General features: G+C 43.9%; 1 protein-coding gene across 1 annotated transcript in view; it reads right to left on the reverse strand.

The window, feature by feature from the left end:
- The window catches only part of NWD1 (NACHT and WD repeat domain containing 1), a 117,124-nt gene that overhangs the window by 27,694 nt on the left and 69,542 nt on the right, over nt 1-19,888 (reverse strand). The window contains exons 13-16 of the mRNA XM_075825321.1: nt 14,850-14,972; nt 11,535-11,731; nt 9,093-9,371; nt 6,737-6,827 (exon numbers count right to left, since the gene is read on the reverse strand). Coding sequence (XP_075681436.1) covers nt 6,737-6,827; nt 9,093-9,371; nt 11,535-11,731; nt 14,850-14,972 — 690 coding nt within the window. The remainder of the gene's footprint in view (nt 1-6,736; nt 6,828-9,092; nt 9,372-11,534; nt 11,732-14,849; nt 14,973-19,888) is intronic.

The following is a 19,888-nucleotide window of genomic DNA, read 5'->3' on the forward strand; positions in this document are numbered from 1 at the left end:
CTTCTGATGTGGGGCTCGGAGCAGTTCTGTCACAAGAGGTGGGTGGTGAGGAACATCCTGTGACCTATTTGAGCAGAAAGCTTATCCCGGCTGAGAAAAACTATAGCATAGTTGAACGGGAGTGCTTGGCCATTAAGTGGGCACTTGAGTCCCTGAGATATTATTTATTGGGTCGTCGGTTTAGGTTGGTTACAGACCACTCTCCTCTTACGTGGATGTGTCAAGCTAAAGAGAGAAATTCAAGAGTTACACGGTGGTTTCTTACTTTGCAGAACTTCAAATATACTGTTGAACACAGAGCAGGAAAACTGCAGGGCAATGCTGACGCTTTGTCTAGGACACACTGCCTTGTAGCTAAATGTGTCCGATCCCACGGGCTCGAACAGAGGAAGAGGGTATGTGAGACAGTGACAGGTAAAGTCATTGAGGGAAGGTACATTTCCCCTAGAATTCTGTCATATGTATCCTAGGCTCCAGGGAATGAGTATTTTTTGCAATAGAAAGCTCTAGCTTTCCAATCTCGGCTTAAGGAAAAGCCGGAAAAAGGGCCTGGAGTTGGATTGGGGAAGAGCAGGGCGGGTTCCCCAATCCCTAGTCCATCTCTGTTTGTAGGACAAGGCTGCTGCTCAATTAGCTGCACCTGCAGCCTGTGTATAAAAAGGTGCAGACACAGTGTGTGTCAGTCTCACCCCTGACTCAGACCGGAGACTACTAAGGCTGGAGTAGCCTGTATTCTATGTGAGTAAAGACCTGTGTTACTTTGTGTCCAGTGCCTGGTAGGAAGGCACTTGGTATAGTTAGATAATATCTTGTTTAGTTAGTGCTCAGACGAGCAGGATTTATTTTGTACTTTGCCTTGTTGTACAAGAGGCTGTTTCTTTGACAAGAATAAAATACAGGCAAAGCCCTGTTATGAACTTTAATGCACGTTGTCCCTGTCTCTGGCTACTAAGAAACCGCTGTACCAACCTTTCCTGATGCTAAACCCTCACAGTATTAAAAAAAACAGACATAAGAAAAACTTTTTATTGAAATCTAAACTCCCCCATGCAATCCTCTTTCACCATTTAAATTTTTTTTAAAAAGTAGATCATCGAAGTAGTCCAATGAATCTACGACGTAGTCCAAACGCTCCAGCGGAACCTACCAAAAAAAAGCAGTATAAAAATTTAAAAAACTTAAATTTGCAACAATAGAAACTAGAGGTTAAAGGAAAAATAATTTAAAATGTTTCCCCATGGTGCAGTACAAGAAAGTCTAATTCCCAGGTCAGGCTTTCTAGTACTCCGCCATCAAGAAACATTTTTCCTCCTGGCGGATGATTTTTCCATTGACAGGTAGCACAGTTCTTCCGCAGCGGTGTTAGGGGGGAAAACTCGCCAACTGCCCAGTGCCCCCAGAATGGGCCGCTACTCTTGGGCCAGTGCTGTGTGCTTGCCCCGCAGACTAAAATTTGCCAGCCAACCCCTGGCCATTGGCTCCCTGCTCCGCTGTTTGCTCTTGTAGGCCACAGCCTGGTTTAGACCTGAGGCCTACAAGAGATTGGGAGCATGCTGTTGACGTCAATTGCCCGGCACGATGACATCACTGCATCATGCCATCCACGCCGGGCCACGGAACTCAGTTAAAATTCATAAGTCTATTAGGTAATAAAAAGGGTGCATAAAAAAGTAGCATACAAAAGGGGGCATCCTTATTGTGGGGGCATAAAGGAGGCATTTGAGTGTGGCAGAAAAAGTGGCATTAGTACTGAATGGGGGCATAAAAGGCCGCATTACTACTGAGTGGAGACATTATTCCTGTGGGGACATAAAGGGGTATTAGTATTGAGTGGGAATTCTATTACTGGGTGAGGGCCCTAAAAGTGGCTCTATCACTGAGTAAGTTATAAAGGGGACACTAACACTGTGTAGGGCAGGGGTCAGGAACCTTTTTGGCTAAGAGAGCCGTAAACGCCACATATTTTGAAATATAATTCCGCGAGAGCCGTACAATATGTTTAAAGGGCCATTGACAGATCAATCGCTCCAATGTTCACTTAGTACAGCAAGGAATGCTCCTCCCTGCTGTATAAAGCCACAACTGGACTGAAACAATGGTAATTAGCAGTAAAAAAATTAAATAAATAACTTACATTGTGAGCTTGCGATGCATGACATCAGTCCAGCAGTCTGGCTTCTTCTTTTTCCTGCGCATGACTGGAAGCTGGCATTCTTCCCACCTGATGTTGAGAGAATGCCAGCTTTGAGGCATTCGCAGAAGAAAGAAGCTGGAATGTTGGACATGTCACACAACGCATTGTCAGTTATGTCAATTATCTATTTTATTATCCTTCCCATAGACAGGTAGGAGCAGTGGCGGATTAAGAAGACCATGGGCCCTGGGCTGTTACCCAAACTTGGGCCCCCCTTCTCCACCACCACCCTGCCGCGCCGTAACTATTGCTAACACTACCTAAACACTAGTACACAAAGTAGGCACATTATGCACAAAGTACACACAGTACGCACATTATGCACAAAGTACGCACATTATGCACAAAGTACACACAGTACACAAAGTAGGCACATTATGCACAAAGTACGCACATTATGCACATTATGCACAAAGTACGCACAGTACACAAAGTACCACATTATGCACAAAGTACACAAAGTAGGCACATTATGCACAAAGTACGCACAGTACACAAAGTACCACATTATGCACAAAGTACGCAAATTATGCACAAAGTACGCACATTATGCACAAAGTACGCACATTATGCACATTATGCACAAAGTACGCACATTATGCACAAAGTACACAAAGTAGGCACATTATGCACAAAGTACGCACATTATGCACAAAGTACACAAAGTACCACATTATGCACAAAGTACACAAAGTAGGCACATTATGCACAAAGTACGCACAGTACACAAAGTACCATATTATGCACAAAGTACGCACATTATGCACAAAGTACGCACATTATGCACAAAGTACACAAAGTATGCACATTATGCACAAAGTACGCACATTATGCACAAAGTACACAAAGTACGCACATTATGCACAAAGTAGGCACATTATGCACAAAGTACACAAAGTATGCACATTATGCACAAAGTACGCACATTATGCACAAAGTACACAAAGTACGCACATTATGCACAAAGTATGCACAGTACACAAAGTACCACATTATGCACAAAGTACGCACATTATGCACAAAGTACACAAAGTACGCACATTATGCACAAAGTATGCACAGTACACAAAGTACCACATTATGCACAAAGTACGCACATTATGCACAAAGTACACACATTATGCACAAAGTACACAAAGTACGCACATTATGCACAAAGTACGCACATTATGCACAAAGTAGGCACATTATGCACAAAGTACGCACATTATGCACAAAGTACGCACATTATGCACAAAGTATGCACATTATGCACAAAGTATGCACAGTACACAAAGTACCACATTATGCACAAAGTACGCACATTATGCACAAAGTAGGCACATTATGCACAAAGTACGCACATTATGCACAAAGTACGCACATTATGCACAAAGTAGGCACATTATGCACAAAGTATGCACAGTACACAAAGTACGCACATTATGCACAAAGTACGCACATTATGCACAAAGTACGCACATTATGCACAAAGTACGCACAAAGTACGCACATTATGCACAAAGTACGCACAAAGTACGCACATTATGCACAAAGTACGCACAGTACAAAGTACGCACATTATGCACAAAGTACGCACAGTACACAAAGTACACACATTATGCACAAAGTACACAAAGTAGGCACATTATACACAAAGTATGCATAGTACACAAAGTACACACGAGTATGCACATTATACACTAAGTAGGCACATTATACACGAGTATGCACATTATACACAAAGTACACCTTGTAAACACATGAATATGGACATTAAACATACATGAATATGGACATTAAACATACATGAATATGGACATTAAACATACATGAATATGGACATTAAACATACATGAATATGGACATTAAACACACATGAATATGGATATTAAACACACATGCACTTACCTTTTATGTCTTCACTGCAGCTCTTCTCCTGCTCACAGCACAGAGCCCGCCGACAGTCTCCCCTCCCCCATGTCCCGACAGCTAGCAGCAGAGATGTTTAGAGCAGGGAAGGGGGGCTGGAGGGGGAGCTTCTAAAGCAGCACAGACCACGGCTGCTAAGTAGAAGCAAAGCTCCCCTCGCCTGACAGGTGCGGTCCTGGCACCGGGGCTCCCTCCGGTGCTAGCGACGCCACTGGGCATGAGGGGGTTCGGGCGGTCATAGGCTCCTTGGGCCCCCTGGCAGTCTTGGGCCCCGGGCGACCGCCCGAAACGCCCTAATGATAATCCGCCACTGGGTAGGAGCCCTGTCTGCGAGCCATATACGGCCATCAAAAGAGCCATATCTGGCTCGCGAGCCATAGGTTCCCGACCCCTGGTGTAGGGGAACAAAAGTAGCACCTACTGTGTGTGGCCTTTGGGGGAACAAAAGGGTGTGTGTACTATTACTGTGTGGGGCACTTAGTATAGTATATATAGGGAGTTTGTGTAGAGGTAGGGAATAGTTAGGGAGTGCGCTAGAAAAGCAAGGAGTCAAAGATATCTGTGTCATATTCTGCAGGGCTTAGGAAATCGTGTCCGGGAGAAGTTGTCATTGCGGTCTTGGCTGGATAAAGAAGAAAAGGTGAAAGTGAGTGACTTCAATCTGAGAAGACGTCCCCTGTGAGTCACTCGATATAACTATACTGTAATCACTTATATGGTCTGCAGATATCTTGTGTATAACTGGCATCTACCTCTATAAGGTCACTGTATGGTAGTAATATTGGTCTATATATAGTGTGTTTTATTCACGAACAGTATGGTGGGTTTTTTCTGACACTATATTGTAGTAATATGTGATCATGGTTTGGTAGTTATTTTCAGTAACAGTATGGAGTTATTATTCAGTAACAGTATGGAGGTATTATTCAGTAACAATATGGAGGTATTATTCAGTAACAGTATGGGGGTATTATTCAGTAACAGTATGGAGGTATTATTCAGTAACAGTATAGAGGTATTATTTAGTAACAGTATGGGGGTATTATTCAGTAACAGTATGGAGGTATTATTCAGTAACAGTATGGGGGTATTATTCAGTAACAGTATAAAGGTATTATTCAGTAACAGTATAAAGGTATTATTTAGTAACAGTATGGAGGTATTATTCAGTATCAGTATGGAGGTATTATTCAGTAACAGTATGGAGGTATTATTCAGTAACAGTATGGAGGTATTATTCAGTATGGGGGTATTATTCAGTAAGAGTATGGAGGTATTATTCAGTAGCAGTATGGCGGTATTATTTGTAATGTTGGTCTTACAATCTATGTACATTACTGTGGTGGGGGCTGTGGGAAAGTGTGAGTGTGGAGGCACATGATCAGGCTAAGAGACAGTCTGCAGAGTGGCATGTGATAAACTTTGACATGTAGGTGAGACTTAAGTGTAGGGTGTGGGCAGATAACTTATGCACAGCCCAGGGCCTAAGATCATATTAATCCACCACTGGCATCGAGCCAGCACAGGCAGACCACTACAATACAGCAGGTAGAGCAAAGAAACCAGCCCAGGCTGGCCGCTTCAAAACAGTCATTGAAGTTTCACCTGGCACGAAGATGTGTTAAACCATTTTCAGTGATAATGCTGCGTTGTTGATCTATGATACTAAAGAAGAATTCTTTACATCTTTTCTATACTTCAAACAGCACTTTAACAAAAAACAGCAAATGTTTTCCTATTTAAAAAATGTATATATTGCGTGTTTGTTGTGTAAAGCTAGTAATGAGAAAAACTCAGATAGATTTGGGGGGGGGGGGCGTCTTTTTATAGTTCGCCTCAGGCAGCAGAGAGGCTAGGTTCACCCCTGATCCCAAACATATAGGCTGTGTTACTTGTTCCTCTTCAGTTCTACTCAGAAATTTCCATTGGTTCCCTACTGCAAGTGTGTCAAAGACTTCAAGCAATCTTAAAGCAGCGCCAGAGAATTTTGAGCATTTTACATAACATCACAACCACTTATATATATTTCCAATGATGATGAAACTACCGTCCTATGTGACCCTTTGACATGTCTAAAGATACTGTAATAGAAATAGCCCTTTAAGGGTACATTCACACGAACGTGGCCAACCTTGGGCATGAAAAACTACAGTTTTTCACGTCCGAGGTGCACCCATGCTGCACCCGTGTGGGATGCGTTATCACGCATCCCCCATGGACTAGAGTCTAAAAGGACATGTTTCACGGACCATTCACATGCACCGTTGAAACAATGGTCGTGTGAACGGCACCATTAAAATACATTAGTCCGTGTGGTGGCCGTTGTTTTAACAGCCGTCACACGGACGTGATATACGCTCGTCTGAATGAGCCCTAAGTTTCCGTAAATATAAAATAAACTTAATTTGAATAGAATTTCCTGCTTAGAAGAACCCAACGTTATTCAGTTAATATATTACTTACAGTCTATCTGGTGAGGAAGAAAACTATTAAGGTGTCTAGTAATTTAACCAACAAATAAAACAAAACATATACAAGAAAAAGAATGAAATGCAATAATTTCCTGTACGTTTACACAGTACCACTCAGGAGAAGCCAATATGGCAACAATATATATATACCCCTGCTTACCAACAGCAAACAATGACTCATCATCAGCCACTACTACAAAGATCAGAGCACTGGCCATCTTTTCAGTTGAAACACCTCCTCCTGAAGAAATCTATAGTATAAGAACATATAGGATTACCATCATGACAATTATTTCTTGAAACATTTCTATGTTCTAAGGCCAAATTTTGGTAATAGCTTTGTAAAGAGTTGTAATTTTACTGCCTCAAATGTGCAGATTAGTGGTGTGTCTAAGATACTAGCATTTCAAAGAAGTATTCACAGTGGTCAATGAGTGAAATTTACTAAGCTATCTTTGAAGTTGTGTATGCCTCAGTACCAGTAGCGTCGCTAGCATCGGGCCCAAGCCCCAGATTTTAGGCCCGATGCCCCGGATCCCCGGGCGACTGCCACATTCACTTGTATCTGTGTCCACATTCAATTGTATCTGTGTCCTCAGGACGCATATACAATTGAATTCAATGGCGGAGCAGGGAGCTATCAGCTAAGCTCCCTGCTCTGTGATTCACTAGGCTACAGGCCATGTTAAGCCTGCAGCCTATAAGACGCTGGGACAGGATCCATGCGCAGGCTGGCGCAATGACATCACTGGATCACGCCAGCCTACACAAGGGTACCATCTCGGCATCTCACGGCCTGCAGCACTGAGGAGACTGAGACTCTGCAGCTCCGTTCGTGGTGGGAACGGGGCTAGGTGAGTATAATTATTTTTTTCAATTTGTCTACCTGGGGCACTATCTACAGGGGGTGTGTGGCACTATCTACAGGGAGTGTGTGTTTGTGTGTGTGTGTGTGTGTATGTGTGTGTAGCACTATCTACTAGAAATGCACGATGCATCGAAACTTCGATAATGTTTCGATACAGTGCACCCTCAAACGGTTCGATATAGTTATTTTATGTATTTCGATACTAAGCTGTGAAGCCGCACAACTTAGTATAGTAATACATGAATATATGAGAGCGGGGCTGCGGCTGTGTAATACAGCCATTGCCCTGCTCCTGAGAAGTGCGCGCGCGGTCAGCATGATGTGATGCAGCCGGCGCTGCACTAATGAGCGCACTGGAAAATCCCCCCATGTTCTGTCTTCAGTGCCTGTGCCGCCGCACATTAGTGCAGTGCCGGCCGCATCACCTCATGCTGACCGCGAGCGCTCTTCTCAGGAGCGGGGCAATGGCTGTATTACACAGCCGCAGCCCCGCGACTGAGATCAGAGAAACCTCTCCGCTGCTATTCCCCTGAATGCTGCGATCAAAGCTGACCACAGCATTCAAGGGGAAAATGAGAAGGGGGGATGCCCTTTGGATCGCATCACAGGGAATCCCTGGGATGCGATCGAGGGACATACCATATATGGTCAGACAGCCCAGGGTCCACTGAAGGACCCCAGGGCTGTCTGACCATATTTCCTGTTAGGGCATACTTAGGTATGTCCTAACAACTGCCTGTGTACTATCAGTACACAGGCTAATGTACTGGCATATAGATATATGCCAGTACATTAAAGTAAAAAAAAAAAAAGTAATGTTAAATAAAAAAAACACACACACACACATTACAATAAAAATTAAAATAAGTCTCGATAGATAAAATATACACATATTCGGTATCGTCGTGACCGTAATAACACATTTATAGCGTTATTCATGTTTACGCTATCAAAAAACAAACTGCTTTCTTTCACTTATTAATGTGAGGCACGAGGTATTATGAATTTTGAACCTCCTTGTGCCTCACATTAATAGTAATTAACCCCATCATGTACCTCACAAATTAACCCAATGTTGTCCATTATGACTGAGGAACATGATGAGGTTACTTACTATTAATGTGAGGCACGTGGAGGCTCAAAATTCATCACACCATGTGCCTCACATCAGAAAATGGAAGAACTTTTTTTTAAACTTATTATTATTGTTGGCAAAAGTATCGTTTTGGTATCGAGTATCGCAATACTACACGAAGTATCGGTGTCGAAGTCCAAATTCTGGTATCGTGACATCCCTACTATCTGCAGGGGGTAGCTATAGGAGCTGTAGTCTTATCTCCATGATATATATATATATATATATATATATATATATATATATATATATATATATATATATATAAAAACATTTTGGGGGGGGAATTTGTCTTGGGGCTTGAGCTCCTGATCTTTTAGGACCCTAGCAAGGCTCCCTGCTAAATACAGTCGTAGCTTTTACCCTACAGAGTCCAATGGGTCAGGAAATACTTACACTGTACAAGTGCATACCCAATTGGTGGATGGCCAGATAATGCTGAGAACCCAGAGTGCTGATTGACATCCCAAAAATTATTTCTGTATAATAAGTTAACTATATAACCTTACATACCAGTGCTAAGAAGCCATTTTTGAATCCAACCACCATCTTTCCATATTTGGGAACAATGCAGCTACAAATTGGGTGTGCTGTTTCCTCATCTATTCCTGGTAGCTGTCTTGACCCTCTTAAATCTCCTGTTGCACTGTCCCAGAGATGTAACGTTCCTCCTTCAGTTACTGTCATCAGGATCTTTTGCGGGGTGAATACTGCAGCTTGCAGTGGAAACCCAGGAACACCAGGTGTGAGGGATAATATAGGGTCCCCAGATTCTATATTCCACCCAAAGACCTACAAGAAACATGAACAGATGTGTTGTACTATTAGGCTGCCAGCTAAATTTACATAGCTACATAGGATGAAAAAATGTAACCTTTCTCAGATCTACCTTTTTTAGCTCAAGAAGTGTTTCTAAATGTTTCTAAGCTTAGTACCCCTAGTCAGAAATGTAAAACAAGACTATGTCCTAGGGCTAGGATCAGTCATTATTTGTAATACAATTGCTTAACTGGCAACATCTTACATCGTCCTGTGGCTATTATTGCTATGATACTTCCATTGGTAACTGCTACCGCCTTGATTCCCGTTTTGACATCTAGGGTGGTTGGGACTGGGTACTTTCTTACTTTACATGGCTTAGCCACATCATTAAGAGGGGATGGGAGTTAGGAGAGGTACGGATACATAATGCCACATTTTGGAGATGAAAATAGGGACATACTGTAAGTATGTATTGACAACTTTTCAGGTGCCATCCTGCCCCATAAGAGAGGGTTACTTGATTGAAATAATCACATTGTCTCCATAGTGCTAGACAGAGAGCCCCCTTAACAGAGCAGCCTACAACAGTGCCCCATAACGGAAACCAGTCTTCAACTGTGCTCCCAAAGTAGAACCAAGCTTGGAATAGTGCCCCCATAACAGAATCAGCTTGCAACAGCGCCCTGGTAACTAAAACATTCAAAAAGGTCTGGGGGGGGGGTAACAAAAGCATTCAACGAGTTCAAGGGGGGTTACAAAAGCATTCAAAGAGGTCTAAACTATAACACTCGTATCCCTTAGACCTGTTTTCCTGGTGTACACATACAAAATGTTGAGAAATTAAGATATAGAGCGGTTTTCCCAACCATATTACCATGGGGGAACCTCAACACATTTTCACTCCCAGGGAAATCTTTCTCAAATCTGCAGCACAAAAAGATAGGTCATGTCCCCTCTCATTAATAATAACAACTCATAATTTGCATAGAAAATATAATAATTAAAAAGGCACAACATTAATGGTTAAAAATTCAACACCACTGTTTACCAGCATGTGCAGCGATCGACAACTCCATATTATTGTATGGTTCAAAATGTATGTAACCCTGGACAGAATAACACTTTACTAGCACTCTATCTGGCACTATTTTCATATGCTTGTTCTGACTACACTTTCTTTTCCAGTAATCCAGAAATCCTTCCCTAGTATAACCTATAATTCTCTAGTATAATCTATGGTGGAAAAACTACAGGCCTTTTATTTTCTAATCTCATACAACGCCTTTCAAACAAACATTTAGAATCCTGCATGTATGTCGGCCATCAGTGGTAAATCTGCTGCCATGCTGTGATAAAATGACTTGGTCATATCATATAAAAGCTTGGGGAAGAAGCATTTTCTTGATTGAGATTCATTTTTAATATGTGAATTGTTTGCCTTTACTTAAAGAGGCTTTGTCACCAGATTTTCAAACCCCTATCTCCTATTGCAGCAGATCGGCGCTGCAATGTAGATAAGAGTAACGTTTTGTTTTTTTCAAAAACGAGCATTTTTGGCCAAGTTATGACCATTTTTATATTTATGCAAATTAGGCTTTCTTAAGTACAACTGGGCGTGTTTAAAGTTATGTACAAGTGGGCGTGTATTGTGTATGTACATCTGGGCGTTTTTACTTCTTTTACTAGCTGGGCGTTGTGAATAGAAGTGTATGATGCTGACGAATCAGCATCATCCACTTCTCTTTGTTACCACCCAGCTTCTGGCAGTCCACTGACACACAGCGTGTTCTCGAGAGATCACGCTGTGACGTCACTTCCTGCCCCAGGTCCTGCATCGTGTCGGACGAGCGAGGACACATCGGCACCAGGCGACAGAGGCTACAGTTGATTCTGCAGCAGCATCGGCGTTTGCAGGTAAGTCGATGTAGCCTCTGTCGCCTGGTGCCGATGTGTCCTCGCTCGTTGTGAAAGGGTTGTGAAAGGGTTGTGAAAGGAGCAAACGAGCACCGATCAACGAACTGCCTCATTTTCACGGCGCTTTTTTTTCACAGCCCATAATGGGCCGTGAAAAAGGACCTTAACACATTCTAATAAATATATGGGTTGAATAGATAAAACATAAATGTAAATTACTCATTCTCTCTGTTGTGTGTATCTAATCTGTCTGGTTTAGAGACAAAGATAGTGTTTTACCTTAGATCCGGTTGCTGAGTAAATTATCCCAATCTTCTCATCTACATGCAGATAAGCATTTTCATAGTTTGTGTGATCTTCTTGAATACACAAATACTTTTTACCAGTTATTAGATTCCACAGAAGTAATGTATGATCCAGAGAACCAGAAACAGCTCTAGTCCCCAAACCGAAAAACTTTATGCATCGTATCCCAGCTGTAAGAGGACATAGACAACTATGATCTATACTTAGGTATAAAGATAATGTATAATAATAAAATGAAATATTATTTACATCAGGTTTTTATTATAAAATATTTTTGCTTTTACATTTTTGGAGCTATTTGTTACATTTTTTTCTAACTATTCTTTTTAACTATTTTTTAATTTTTATTTTTTTATACTGGCCACTAAAGCAGGTTCAATAAACTGTCATTTCATGTGTTATGCAGCTCACTTGTCAGCTTTGATGTGTAGACTGGGACAGGATCATCAGATTGCTGGGGATTAAATATCCCATCTATTATAATGCTGGAGGCCTAGATAAGATAGCATAGTAACACTATACACACTGATAAGTCTGCATGTATTCTGCAGTACATTTTATTACGATACCGCAATTGATTTATTTCGAGGAAACTATCCCTAGAACAATGGTGCAGATTTAAGAATACTGTCTTAAGGGCCTCTTACACTGGCCGACAATAGGCTGGTGCAGCGAACGTCGATCTACGAGACATCGTGAATCGGCCCTCGTTTGCTCCTGTCACACGGAGCTATGGATGGGAACGAGCGGTCCTTACTCTGATCGCTCGTCCCCATACATTATTATCATGTCGGCAGCGCGTCTCCCGGTTTACACAGGGAGATGTGCTGCCGACAACGATAATATTTTACTTTTTTAAAACGAGCATTTGCTTGTTGATCTGCTGATCGCTGCCCTGTTTACACAGGGCAATTATCGGCAATGAGCATTTTATGAATGCTCGTCTGCACGATAATCGCCCAGTGTAAAACCCCCTTTAGTTTATGACATTCAGAAAATGCGCCTTTATTAAAGTGGTGCATGCTGTATAATAAGTTTATGACAAGACAGTCAGAAAAATACGCCATTATTAAAGTGGTGCATGCTGTATAATAAATTTGGTGCATCTAGCCCAGGGGTCTCAAGCACGCGGCCCCTGAAGCTGTCATCTGCGGCTCGCGGGACACAGAGCCGCTAGTATCGGCTCTGCTCTGGGACTCTGTGGAATTCCCTGACATCGCTGTCCATGTATGGACAGTATTGTCAGGGTCTTCCCCAGAGCGGAGTCCCGGGCAGAGCGCTAGTATAGCCTCTGCTCCGGGACTCTGTGGAATACCCTGACATCGCTGTCCATATATGGACAGTGTTGTCAGGGTCTTCCCCAGAGTGGAGTCCCGAGCAGAGCACTAGTATAGGCTCTGCTCCAGGGCTCTGTGGAATTCCCTGTCATTTCTGTCCACATATGGACAGCGATGTCTAGGGCTTCCCCAGAGCTGGACAGTGATGTCAGGAGCACAGCTGAAGTCCCAAGCAGAGTGCTAGAAGCGGCTCTGCTCCGGGACACCAGCTCTGGGCAAGCCCCTGACATCACTGTCCATATATGGCACTGTGGCAGCATCTACAGAGGGCACTGTGGCAGCATCTACAGAGGGCACTGTAGCATTATCTACCGAGGGCACTGTGGCATTTTCTATCGAGGGCACTGTGGCATTTTCTACCGAGGGCACTAAGGCATTATCTACCGAGGGCACTGTGGCAGTATCTACAGAGGGCACTGTGGCAGTATCTACGGAGGGAACTGTGGCAGTATCTACAGAGGGAACTGTGGCAGTATCTACAGAGGGCACTGTGGCAGTATCTACAGAGCTCTCTGTGGCACTATCTTAAAAGCGGCTGCCCAATCTTGACATTTCTCTGTCTGCCAAACGCTGCCAACTGAGCCGCTGGACTGCATTTAGCGGCACTTAAACTGGAAAACTGGATTGTTGAAATGCGGCCCGTCAACTTCTAATTTTTTCTATATGTGGCCCACTTACCCTGCCGAGTTTGAGATCCCTGATCTAGCCAGACATGCTCGACACTTTTCTCTTAGTTATACCACCTCTTGGTTGGCTTAGTTAATGCCAGTTTTTTGCACCAAAATTTTGTCGCGCAGTGTTGAATTTAAACCACGCCTCTTCCCCCCTCAATCATGAAAAAAAGGGTCTAAACAGTTAATAAATGTGGCACACAGCATGTATGCCTGAATTCTGAGTCTAATCAAGCCACAATTCTGGCGCATTTTAAATAGTAAATCTGCCCCAATGTCTTTTATGAAACTGCAAAAACTGTTCCGTGCAAATATATACCAAGTTACCTGCTGGTCACACAAGGTCTAACCCAACATAAAAAGAATATTGGCTACCAAGTTGGGTATCAACATCTCCAAATACATAGACCAACAACAATAATCTAGTATTTCGATAATCATCTGAATTTCATTACATTAGCATGGATGTTGAATTATACTTGAGCATGCTTAATCTATACATTATTCAAAATGTTATTAGTTTATTGTGTTAGGAAACTTCTGTTGCTTTAAGATCGCCATGACTACTAGTCTAGCTTCTGGGCGGTTCTGGTTATACTTGTTGAGCCTATTCCACTTCTCTGTCTTACTTCCTATCAGGTGTAAGGGTGGAGTATTTATACCTGGCTTCCTCCCCTTTTTCTTTACTTGTGAATTTCCTGGTTTCCCTGTGTTTGGTCAAGCTACTGACTATACCCTGTACCTTTGGCTTTTGACTTCCTGGAATTGGACCTCGGTTTGTCTCTGGATTACCTGATTTGGACTTTCTGTTCCTGGCTGGTTCTGACCTCTGCTTTGCCTGACATCCCCTAGCTTTGTGAGTTTACCCTCTGGCTGTCTTGTTACCTGTTCTGGTATAGCCTGCATTGCACCTCTTATCCAACACTGAACTTTGTTAAAACAACCTGAGTTCTATGCAGCAAAAACCAACCTGCCTTGCGGTAGGCTTTGGTGAATAACATAGAGTAGCCTTAGACACTATTGATCGGATTTGTGACAGATTTGGGGTTGCAGATTTATTTGCATGCTCATACCTGACAGTCTCCAGCAGCCTTTGGAGAATAGCTCATCTATAAACTTCCACCCTGGGAATTGCTCAACTAGTGATTCCATAGGATATTGCTATGAATTCATGTGCATTGTAAACTCTGCTAATTCGTGTTCTTTATCTATAAGTGCACCTAAAATCCTATTTTAAAGTTTTGTCTTTTCAACAGCTCTCAGTATGTTCATGCAGCTACCTGAATGACCAGTTAGTGTGTGGATGACCTCAATGTCCTTGATATCCCAAACTATCATGGTCCCATCATCAGATCCAACTAGAAGAAGATCCTTGTCAGGACAAACCTCCATTACAGTAATGCCTAAAAAGTAAAAGGGATGTCACACCACTGAGTTTAGTTACAAAAATATATATTTATCTCAAGTAAAATAACAGTTAATGTCCTATTACATAGCTCGATATGGGAAATTGAGCGCTGATCATCGAAGCAGCTCGTTGATCGGCGCTCGTTGGCTCCTTTCACAAGGAGCAATGCTTGGTTATGTATAGTAACGAGCAATCGTTACTACTATCGTTCGTCCCCATACATTTCCATCATGTTGGCAGCACCTCTCCCTGTGTGAGATGTGTTGCCAACAACGATAATACTTATTGCTGCATTGACGAGCAGAACAGCTGATGAATGAGTGTTGTAAACAGGGCAATGATCTGGAACGAGTGTTCATATGAATGCTCGTTTGCCCGATTATTGGACCGCGTAAAAGGGCCTTTGTATAAAGAAGTTTATGGGTGTCCTATTAAATTAAATGGACATCAATGTTTCAAACAACTTATGCTAATATAATAGTTTACCTGATATATATCAACTTTGTAATTTACATACTGTGAAAATTTAGTTGTTTTATCCATGCAAATTCTGTGTTAAGTTATTGCCACGTGTCTCACTTCCTGTAATCTGCTGTCCAACCTCTGTTATCAAGCAAAATCAATCTCTAAATACAAAGCAGAGGAGATAGACTGCAGGAAGTGGGGACGTGTCTCTTCACTGCTTGCCTATAGAAGTGTATGGAGAGAGAAGGGAAGCAGGAGGGAGCACGGAAAGAAAGAGAAATGCACAAACGCTGCTCATAGAAGTGTATGGAGAGGGGTGGGGAGCAGAGTGAGAGAGGAGACGTAGACACGCTGTTTATAGAAGTCTATGGAGAGGGGAGTGAAGCAGGAGGAGGGCGCAGTGAGAGAAACACACACAGACGCTGCTGCCCATATAGGTGTGGAGAGGGGAGGGTTGAGCAGGAGGAGGGAGCAGGTAGGGAAAGACACAGACACTGCTGCCCATAAAAGTCTATGGAGAGGGGAGGAGGAAGCAGAGTGAAAGAAAAGACACAGACATGCTGCCCATAGAAGTCTATGTAGATGGGTGGGAAGAAAGAGGAGAGAGCATTGAGAGAGATACACACAGACACTGCTACCCATATAAGTTTATGGAGAGGGGAGGGGTGAGCAGGAAGAGGGAGCAGGGAGAGAAAGACGCAATAACAGATAAACTGGCAATAGAAGTCTTCCTCCTGCTGGCTTTAAGCTAAGACTGGTGTATGAAACGCAATTCTTAGTAAATCTGCCCAATTGCCTTGTCTGCTAATAAACCTGTAAATAGAATGTAGCATGTTCTGTAAATATATACAGAATTGTATCTAAAAATATAATGACCGTACATTTTTCAGGAGACACAACCTTTCATTTTATGGCATCTATAAGATTCCTTAATTAAAATAAGGTAAGGACAGGACATACCATATCCAATCCAAATCACATCGATATATTTTGCCAATATTATCAGCATCTGTATGCTGAACCTGCTGCTGCCTCTCCTGTCAAACTCACACACTTATTGAGGGGAATTGCTCTTACCAGACTTGCCCCTGAGGCCCAACAACTATTGAATATGAATATGTCTTTCGAATAGTTAGATGAAGTGCCAGGCTCAAACAGACTTTTTGCAGTGTATTAAAAAAAATTCAATACAATCCTCCTAAAACTTTCAACATTTTGGAATAAGCTATTACAGTGCCTTGCAAAACTATTTACCTGCTTGTTGATTTTCCTCTTTTATTGCATTACAACCTTAAAGGCTATGCACACCTTTGCAGGGCATTATTATTATTATTATTATTTTAATAAACTCTACATACAGCTGCTCAGTATGCTCTAAACAGAGAAGCTGTATCGTTTGCTATTACCTGAATCCGTCAGTCCCGCGGACCTGACAGGTTCAGAGACACGCAGGATCCACCTGTAATCTATCACATCTAAGTCCCGCGGAACTGACGGGAGTAGACTTTAGCACTAGATACAGGATACACAGCAGCTGTATCTCAAAAAGTAAAAATAATTTTTAATAAAAACTATTTATAAAGTTACACCAAACACACTCACTGACCTATTTATTAAAAAAATAGGTTTACATAGCGTTTAAATTAATATGGATGGCTTTTTAGGGAGATTGTACCATTTGATATACACAACATGCCTACCACTTTGAAGGTGCAAAATATTTTAATACAATAATTAAGACAAAAAACAGAAAACTTATGTCACGGGCACAGGGTATGTGGACCCACTAGGCCGCTCCGCCGTAGCGGGGAGGCAGCTGACCAGGTCACAGTCTAAGCAGAAGTAAATGGTAGACAGTATGCTTGGGTACCTGAAATAGTCCGGGCGGTGGCTGTGGCTTCAGCACGGATGGAGGCAGGTGCGGCAAGTGGCGCCAGACGTGGTGGGCAGTATCCGATGACACTTGACGTGGCAGATGGCACTTGACGTGGCAGATGGCACTTGACGTGGCAGAAGACACTCGACGTGGCAGATGGCACTCGACGTGGCAGATGGCACTTGACGTGGCAGATGGCACTTGACGTGGAAGATGGCACTTGACGTGGCAGAAGACACTCGACGTGGCAGATGGCACTCGACGTGGCAGATGGCACTCGACGTGGCAGATGGCACTCGATGTGGCAGATGGCACTTGAACGCGGGTAGGCACAGGAACAATACGGAATACAGGAACGGTAACAGGGCACGGGTAACAGCTGGAACGGGAGACACTAAGGAACCATTTGCGAGACAGACTGGGAAAGACTAACAATGCTCAGGCAAGGATTAGAAGGCCAGGGGCCTTCTTATAGACCAGGAAATCGTGGCAGTTGATGGTGATGACGATTTCCTAACTGCGCGCACTGGCCCTTTAAGGCCGGGCGCGAGCGTGTGCACGCACCCTACGGGATCCAGCCGAACTGAGTGGAAGCGAGCGCTGGCATCTCCTAGGAGGGAGATGGAGGCCAGCGCTCACAGATCCATGGCTGCGGGCGTCGGGAGGTAAGCAAAAACCCGACGGCCCGCGGCCATGGGCGCTACAGTATCCCCCCTCTTACGCCCCCTCTTCTTGGGGCCAGAGTGAGAGAGGAACTTTTTAATAAGAGCAGGAGCACTGAGGTTCTCTTCTGGCTCCCAGGACCTCTCCTCACGACCAAACCCTCTCCAGTCCACCAGATAGAAAGTCCTTCCTCCTACTCTCTTGCGGTCCAGGATCTCCTTTACCTCAAATACATCAGAAGGACCGCTGGGAGCAACTGTGGGACTAGAGGTCTTGCTGTAGCGGTTCAGGACCACTGGTTTCAGGAGGGACACATGAAAGGAGTTAGGGATTCTGAGGGTAGGAGGCAGCCGCAGCTTATAGGAGACAGGGTTAATTTGTTGCAGGACCTCGAGAGGACCAAGGAACCTGGGAGCGAACTTGTATGAGGGCACCCTCAAGCGAATGTTCCGAGAGGACAGCCAGACTTTAGTCCCCGGAAGATACTGAGGCGGCTCTCTTCTCCTAGTATCTGCCTTTCGCTTCATGCGTTCGACCGCCAGCAAAATAGAGGACCGGGTCTGTTGCCAGATTTGCAGGAAGTCCCCATATGCAGAGTCAGCAGCGGGTACCTGAGATGAAGTCGACACAGGAAGAGGGACACTGGGATGTTGACTGTACACGATGTGAAACGGAGTGGAAGTGGTGGACTCACTTGTGTGGTTGTTGTATGAAAACTCCGCCCATGGAAGAAGCTGTACCCAGTTATCGTGCTGTGAAGAGATGAAGTGGCGGAGGTAATTTTCCATGATATGGTTGATCCTCTCAACTTGCCCATTGCACTGGGGGTGATAGGCAGAGGAAAAGTCCAAACTCACATCCAGGAGTTTACAGAGGGCTCTCCAGAACTTGGAGGTAAACTGAACCCCCCGGTCGGACACAATGTGAAGAGGCAAGCCATGCAAGTGGAAGATGTGCAGAATGAAGAAACTTGCCAGTAGAGGAGCAGAGGGTAGGCCGGTCAGCGGGATAAAATGTGCCATCTTAGAGAACCGGTCCACCACCACCCAGATGGTGTTGCATCCTGCTGAGAGAGGAAGGTCCGTGACGAAGTCCATAGCAATGTGCTGCCAGGGGGCACTGGGTACAGGCAGGGGTTGAAGCAGGCCGGCAGGCTTGCTGTGAGTCACTTTGTTGGAGGCACACACCGTGCAAGCAGAGACAAAGTCCAGAACATCCTTAGGTAGCGTGGGCCACCAGAAGTGACGAGCGACCAGGTCTTGGGTTTTACGGACACCGGCGTGCCCAGCCAGTTTGGAACTGTGTCCCTAGCGGAGAATTCTTTTTCTGTCTGCCAACCAAACAAAAGTTCTCCCCGGAGGGATATTTCTAAGCTACAGAGGATTGGCGGTGACAACGCAGGATGGGTCTATGATCGTCTGAAGGGACGCCACCGTGTCTTCCATCTCAAATGATCTGGACAGGGCATCGGCCCTCACATTCTTGTCAGCGGGACGGTAGTGGAGGAGAAATTGGAAACGGGTGAAGAACAGTGACCACCTGGCTTGATGAGGATTTAGTCGTTGTGCAGACTGAAGGTAAGTAAGATTCTTGTGGTCGGTGAAGATCAGGATGGGGTGAGCAGCACCCTCCAGAAGATGTCTCCACTCCTCCAGGGCCAATTTGATAGCCAGTAGCTCCCGATCTCCAATGGAATAATTGCGCTCAGCAGAGGAAAACAGTCTTGAGTAGTAGCCACATACTACTGCCTTTCCTTTGGAGCTCCTCTGGAACAGAAGTGTGCCTGCACCAACAGAGGAAGCGTCCACTTCCAGTGAAAACTGCCGAGATACGTCAGGGTGATGGAGGATTGAAGCTGAAGTGAAGGCTTTCTTGAGGCTAATGAATGCGGACTCTGCCTCTGGAGT

The sequence above is a fragment of the Rhinoderma darwinii genome, chromosome 1 (genome assembly GCF_050947455.1).
Source record: "Rhinoderma darwinii isolate aRhiDar2 chromosome 1, aRhiDar2.hap1, whole genome shotgun sequence".
NCBI classification, from domain to species: Eukaryota; Metazoa; Chordata; class Amphibia; order Anura; family Rhinodermatidae; genus Rhinoderma; species Rhinoderma darwinii.